The sequence below is a fragment of the Palaemon carinicauda genome, chromosome 40 (genome assembly GCF_036898095.1).
Source record: "Palaemon carinicauda isolate YSFRI2023 chromosome 40, ASM3689809v2, whole genome shotgun sequence".
Lineage (NCBI taxonomy): Eukaryota > Metazoa > Arthropoda > Malacostraca > Decapoda > Palaemonidae > Palaemon > Palaemon carinicauda.
In genome coordinates this window covers 75,001-82,500 of record NC_090764.1, presented here as the reverse complement: position 1 = coordinate 82,500, position 7,500 = coordinate 75,001, and the positions used below count along the sequence as shown (strand labels likewise).

The following is a 7,500-nucleotide window of genomic DNA, read 5'->3' as shown; positions in this document are numbered from 1 at the left end:
CTCCAAGTAGGGTTGTAGCTGGCTAGTAATAATAATAATAATAATAATAATAATAATAATAATAATAATAATAATAATAATAATAATAATAATAATGAAGGTTACAGAAACACATAAAAATACAACGTAAATTGTATTCCCCCTTATCATTTAAGAAAAGTCTAATTCATTTCGAGTCACTGTTTTCTAACCTTGCAAATTGATGGGTAAATAGGACGATATATGTGAATATTTTAAAAGAAACTTATCAAAATTACCACGAGAAAAAAAAAAATTTCTTAAAGCTTTTAAGAAGTCGTATTGAAAAATTGAAGAGTATTTTTATTATTCTAATTCGTGGACAAAAATTGTAATTATTAAATCGCTAGTCTTAGAAATAAAATAAACTGGTTCACTAATACATATCTAACTATATATTTACCAGTTTATTTAACCTTAGTTTACCTGGTTGATTAACCTTAGGTTACCTGGTTGATTAACCTTAGGTTACCTGGTTGATTAACCTTAGGTTACCTGGTGAATTAACCTTATTTTAACTTGTTAATCAAGCTTGGTTTATCTGGTTAATTATCCTTAGTTTATCTGGTTAATTATCATTGGTTTATCTGGTTAAGTAATCTTAGCTTATATGGTTAATTAACCTTAGTTTACCAGTTTAATTAAGCTTAGTTTACCTGGTGAATTAACCTTATTTTAACTGGTTAATTAACCTTAGTTTATCTGGTTAATTAACCTTAGTTTACCAGTTTAATTAAGCTTAGTTTACCTGGTTAATTAAGCTTAGTTTACCTGGTGAATTAACCTTATTTTAACTGGTTAATTAACCTTAGTTTATCTGGTTAATTAACCTTAGTTTACCTGATTAATTAACCTTAGTTTACCTCGTTAATTAACCTTATTTTAACTGGTTAATTAACCTTAGTTTACTTGTTGATTAACCTTAGTTTACCTTGTTAATTAACCTTAGTTTACCAGTATAATTAAGCTTAGTTCACCTGGTTAATTAACCTTAGTATACCTGGTTACTTAACCTTAGTTTATCTGGTTAATTAACCTTAGTTTACCAATTTAATTAACCTTAGTTTACCTGGTTAATTAACCTTAGTTTACCAGTTTAATTAACCTTGGTTTACCTGGTTAATTAACCTTCGTTTACCTGGTTAATTAACCTTACTTTACCTGGTTAATTAACCTTACTTTACCTGGTTAATTAACCACAGTTTACCTGGTTAATTAACCCCAGTTTACCTTGTTAATTAACCCCAGTTTACCTGGTTAATCAACCTTAGTATAGCTAGTTACTTAACCCTAGTTTACCTGGTTAATTAACTTTGTTTTAACTGGTTAATTAACCCCAGTTTACCTGGTTAATTAACCTTAGTATACCTGGTTACTTAACCTTAGTTTATCTGGTTAATTAACCTTAGTTTACCAATTTAATTAACCTTAGTTTACCTGGTTAATTAACCTTAGTTTACCAGTTTAATTAACCTTGGTTTACCTGGTTAATTAACCTTCGTTTACCTGGTTAATTAACCTTACTTTACCTGGTTAATTAACCACAGTTTACCTGGTTAATTAACCCCAGTTTACCTTGTTAATTAACCCCAGTTTACCTGGTTAATCAACCTTAGTATAGCTAGTTACTTAACCCTAGTTTACCTGGTTAATTAACTTTGTTTTAACTGGTTAATTAACCCCAGTTTACCTGGTTAATTAACCTTAGTTTACCTGGTTAATTAACCTTAGTTTACCTGGTTACTTAACTTTAGTTTACCTGGTAATGGGAATATCACTAGTTGAAAGATTTAAAAAGTATTAAATAAACAATGGCAGGTGTAGTAAAGATTACAGAATTGATAACTGTGTCAAGACTGAGATGGTGTGGACATGTGTTGAAAATGGAGGGTGGGGAGCGAGTGAGGAGGGCTTGAGATGCACCTCTTAGGATGAAAAGATCAAGAGGGAGGTGAAGAATCAGATGGCGAGATAAGGTGAAGGATGATATGGAGAGAAGAGGTTTGGTGGAGGAGGAAGCCTTTGATAGAAGGCATTAGAGTGCGCATCAGGCAACCGACCCCTTATGTAAAGTTGAAGTTTGTAAAGAAATTATTTAATAATAAATTATTTATTTCTTTATTACAGAGAGAGAGAGAGAGAGAGAGAGAGAGAGAGAGAGAGAGACCAATGCTGTATATCTTTTCATAAATAGAAACTATAATAAACGATAAAATACATCAGCTGATCTAAGTACAATCGGTCCGGGGAGAGAGAGAGAGAGAGAGAGAGAGAGAGAGAGAGTTTGTGTGACAATTTTCTTAAATATTGTCTCATATACAATTAACCCGGATGAAATTTAATTAAATAATTCTAATTTCTATATTATTAATTTTAATATCCAAAATGCGTAATTTAAGTTAACCTTTATCTACAGAATATATCAAATTAAATGTTTTTCCTAACCTACACCAAATGTTATTATTATCAAATGCCTTATTATGACTCAGAATAAAGAAATATATTCTTAAGAATTTCCCTGTACTTACAGAATGGAAACCAGTCAAATATTTTCATAATCTATATAGAAAACCTATCTCTCACTACATAAATCGTATGATTTTTATAACATTTTCTATTAAAATAAAAAGAACGTAAATATACTGTTCATTATCTGAACCCAAGATTTATCGTATGATACTCATATTATACTCAATATTTTTCATTAAAATAAAGTGAGTAAATATATTTTTCATTAATCGAAGCCAATTCGAATTCTCGTATGGTCATAATATACTTAATATTTTCCATTAGAGTAAAGTGAGTAAATATATCGTTCATTATCCTAACCCATGAATTATAGTATGATACTAATAATATATTCAAAATTTTCCATTAAAGTAAGTATATTGTTCATTATCAGAAACCAAGCTTTATCGAATGATACTCATATTTCCATTAAAATAAAGAGCGTAAATATATCATTTATTATCCTAACCCACGAAATATAGTATGATGCCCATAATATACTAAAAAATTTCCATTAAAGTGAGTAAATATATTGTTCATTGTCAAAACCCAAGATTTATCGAATGATACTCATACTTCCATTAAAATAGCGTAAATATATCGTTCATTATCCTAACCAACTTCGAATTTAAACAATATTGATAAACATTCTACTCACCTCCGCTAGGACTCTGAGAAGGAAGTTGCCCTGTCCTACTCGCAGCATTAACAGCACCGGCAGAAGCGGGCAAATGAGTCGTGAAATTATGAACTGGAAAATGAGCCGGACGAACTATCGGCGCCAGGAGTCTGTCGACCGTAAAACCCCGATGGCGTCCAATCCCTGTAACGGCTCCCCTTTCCTCCGTCTCGTCTTCCTCGTTGCTCCTTATGAACTGGTGGTGCAGTAGCGTAGTAGCTGAAGGAGACCTTAGTCCTGCTGCTGTAGAGGTAGAGCTTAAGATAGGAGTGCCTCCTTCGGTATTCATGGAGTATAAGGGCCAAAGGTAATGGTGGGAGCAAAGGGCACACTCGAAGCATCGTCTAAGATGATCCCTTGACAGGAGGTAGACGCCCACTGCATCCCTAGGATTCGTCATGAGGGTTCCCGTCCCCGCTCCTTCGTAGGATAAAGGAAGTCTTTCCTGGCTTCTAGGAAGGGGCATTTCGAGCTGTGAGAAGGGCGTAGGATGTGCAGGGTAGAGGAGGGATGTAGGATGCGTAGGCTGAGGAAAGGGGAACGTAGGATTCAGTCTACATTCGTGAGTTAATGGTGACCCAAGGCAGCAGGTTGGGTAGAAATGAGAAACACTACTGTTACATATTGGGACGATCCCAACGCCGCTTGATTCATCCAGCGTTGAAATTCTCTGTTTTTCTACGCTTCTGTGAACTTCACATTGACCGAACATCTAAATGATGATCATTCAATTTTATATTTCTTGTCTTTATAAATGTACTTTTTTCTTTTCTTATTATGTTAAAATTATCTTGCTTTCAGCTCTGGCATCTCATTAAATATTTCTTATGACCTAAAACTGTTTAATGATGATATTTCCAAAATAAATATTTTTGAGGTCTTGTATTTATAATTACGTTTTTTTTTCCTTTTCTTATTATATGTTAAAAATATCTTGCTTTTAGCACTGACTTCTGATTAAATATTTATGACTAAAACTGTTTAATAATGATATTTCCAAAATAAATATTTTTGAGGTCTTGTATTTATAAATACGTTAAGTTTTTCCTTTTCCTTATATAATGTTAAAAATATCTTGCTTTCAGCACTGACATCTGATAAAATATTTAAGAATAAAACTGTTTAATAATGATATTTCCAAAATAAATATTTTTGAGGTCTTGTATTTATAAATACGATACTTTTTTCTTTTCTTATTATGTTAAAATTATCTTTCTCTCAGCACTAACATCTAATAGAATATTTATTATTTCTAAAACTGTTTAATATTTATTTCCCAGATAAATATTTGGGTTCTCAAAAAAGCGACACATGGCTAAGTTATAGCAGTTCATTGTAAGTTTTAATTATTTTCTTTTATTGAATAATAATAAGGATATAATTTCTTCACTTCACTATTCAATATATGAATAAAAAATACGTAAGGTAGATAAATCAATTTAATATATCACGGAAAATTAAGCATTTTTAAGTTATCACTGATTGAAATTTTAATATCTTTTTTTTTTAATTCTGAAATCAATGATGTATTTCAATGTTATCACTGATTTAAAATTAAAAGAATTTTTTTTATTTTAAAATTAATCAAGTATTTCAATATTATCACTGATTTAAAATTTAAATATTTTTCTAATTCTGAAATTAATGAAGTATTTCAATATTATCACTGATTTAAAATTTAAAGAATTTTTGTAATTTTAAAATTAATGAAGCATTTCAATAGTATCACTAATTTAAAATTTGATTAAAAAATATAATTATTTATTCAAAATCCTCCGACGGGAAATAAAGTTATCTTTCGACTTCGCAGGGAAGAAGGCCCTCGCGGTGTTGCCCACCTCAACGCCGAGGACTTTATGGCACTACTTGATTGTTGCCATCGGCCACGGTCTCCCTCTCACACCCCTCTCCCCTCACTCTCACTCCCTCTCTCACCCGTCACTCATTCACTCACCTGACCCGAAGGTATATGAGCAAGCGCTGCTGTTTCAATCTCTAGATTTAATCGTAAGTTATAAATGGAAATTAATTATTCTCTCTCTCTCTCTCTCTCTCTCTCTCTCTCTCTCTCTCTCTCTCTCTCAAGATTTGAGGCTCTTTAAAAACTACCAAATCTCTTTCTCTCTCGCTAGATTTGAATCAAGACTAAAGATTTAATTCTCTCTCTCTCTCTCTCTCTCTCTCTCTCTCTCTCTCAAGATTTGAGGCTCTTTAAAAACTAACAAATCTCTTCCTCTCTCTCGCTAGACTTGATTCGAGACTAAAGATATAATTCGTATTCTCTCTCTCTCTCTCTCTCTCTCTCTCTCTCTCTCATTAGATTTGATCCAAGCAAATATTTACAATATTTACCTATAAAGTAATAGGCAAAAGCTGTAATAAGTGAATACAGTTACGGAATCAAGGAGATATGCAAAAATGCCTATTTTCAGTAATGCCTAGAATGCACCTCACGCACTAAGCCTAAGGGATAGTTTATATGAGAATAGGCCTAGAAATCCGGTCTCCTAGAAAGATATAAGCATTAAAATAACCAGGAAAAAGGATGAGAGAGAGAGAGAGACAGAGAGAGAGAGACTTTACTTCCCCCAAGGCCTTAAATTGTTTGCTATAATAATTATAAAAGCAAGGATCATTCAAGAAAGGGGTGTCCTAGCCTCTCCCTCGCTTGGAAGTGATGCGTGAGGATGATGTCAGCGCAAGCAGTAGCCGAAGGACTCCCCGCTAGGGCGGCGACGTCCCAACATGTTTCGTGGTATCTACGGGAAGGATATTCGGAGAATCAGTTCGATAAATTATACTTCATTATAAAATAAATAATATTCTAACAGCTGAGGAAAAGAAATGGACGTGGTCAGGACATGTAAGGAGAATGACAAATAATAGATGGAAGAGAAGACGACGGATTGATTGAGCTAAGAAATGCGCTGGCATAGGAAGACCATAAACAGACAGGAGTCATCTAACAAGTAAGAAATAGAAATGGACGTGGGCAGGACATATAATGATAGATGGACAAAATTAAAAACAGAATGGGTACCTAGAGATTGCAAACGATGCAGGGGAAGGAAAAGATGACGATGGATTGACGAGCTAAGAAAATTTGAGGGTATAGACAATAGACTCTTCATAGAAGGACCATAAACAGATGGGAGTGAAGGCTTCAGACATGTCCTTCCACTCGTGTCTGTTTATTGTCATTCTGTGAGTCTATAACCTCAAATTTTCTTAGTTCGTCAATTCATCGTCTCTCTCCCTTCTCCTAGTTCGTTTATAGTCTCTAGGGACCCATTCTGTTATTATTTTTTGTCCAACTATTATCTTTCATTCTCATTACATGTCCTGACCATCTCCATTTCTTTTTCTTGTTAGAATACTCCCGTCTGTTTATGGTCTCTATGACAGTTTATACTTGTAAATTTTCTTAGTTCGTCAATTCATCGCCTTCTCTTCCTTCCCCTAGTTCGTTTGCAACCTCTAGGGACCCATTCTGTTATTCTTTTTTGTCCAACTATTATCTTTCATTCTCCTTACATGACCTGACCACCTCCATTTCCTTTTCTTATTAGAATATTCTCCAATTTTAATCGTAGGTCATTTATGAATTTATTATAAACCGAAATGAAAATTAATGATTCTCTCTCTCTCTCTCTCTCTCTCTCTCTCTCTCTCTCTCTCTCTCAGTTAGCAGCAAAAGTTTTTATGTTGAACAAGTCGAATTGAGTCTATCTTCATAGTTTATATATAACAAACCTATTTTAATGTTGTTACTGACCTTAAAATATATTGCATTATTTAATCATTATTCATCATATAGTTTATTCATTTCCTTATTTTATTTCTCAACGGAGGTATTTTTCCCTGTTGGAGCCCTTAGGCTTATAGCATCTTGCTTTTCCATCTAGGGTTGTAGCTTAGCTACTACTACTACTACTACTAATACTACTACTACTACTACTACTAATACTACTACTACTACTACTACTACTAATAATAATAATAATAATAATTTTTACTTTTACAACTATGATTATATCTTAGCTAATAATAATAATAATAATAATAATAATAATAATAATAATAATTTTTTCTTTTCCAATTATGTTTATAGCTTAGCTAATAATAATAATAATAATAATAATAATAATAATAATAATTTCTACTTTTCCAACTATGTTTATAGCCTAGCTAATGATGATAATAATAATAATAATAATAATAATAATAATAATAATAATAATAATAATAATTCCTACTTTTCCAACTATGTTTATAGCCTAGCTAATAATAATAAT

General features: G+C 32.3%; 1 protein-coding gene and 1 pseudogene across 1 annotated transcript in view; both read right to left on the bottom strand.

The window, feature by feature from the left end:
• Positions 1–4,005, bottom strand: part of LOC137631847 (uncharacterized) — a 16,253-nt pseudogene extending 12,248 nt beyond the window's left edge.
• A 1,753-nt stretch (positions 4,006–5,758) lies between these two features.
• LOC137631846 (26S proteasome non-ATPase regulatory subunit 10-like) overlaps positions 5,759–7,500 on the bottom strand; it is a 5,517-nt gene continuing 3,775 nt past the window's right edge. The window contains 1 exon segment of the mRNA XM_068363854.1: positions 5,759–5,964. Within this exon segment, the coding sequence (XP_068219955.1) occupies positions 5,838–5,964 (127 nt within the window). The 3' untranslated portion in view covers positions 5,759–5,837.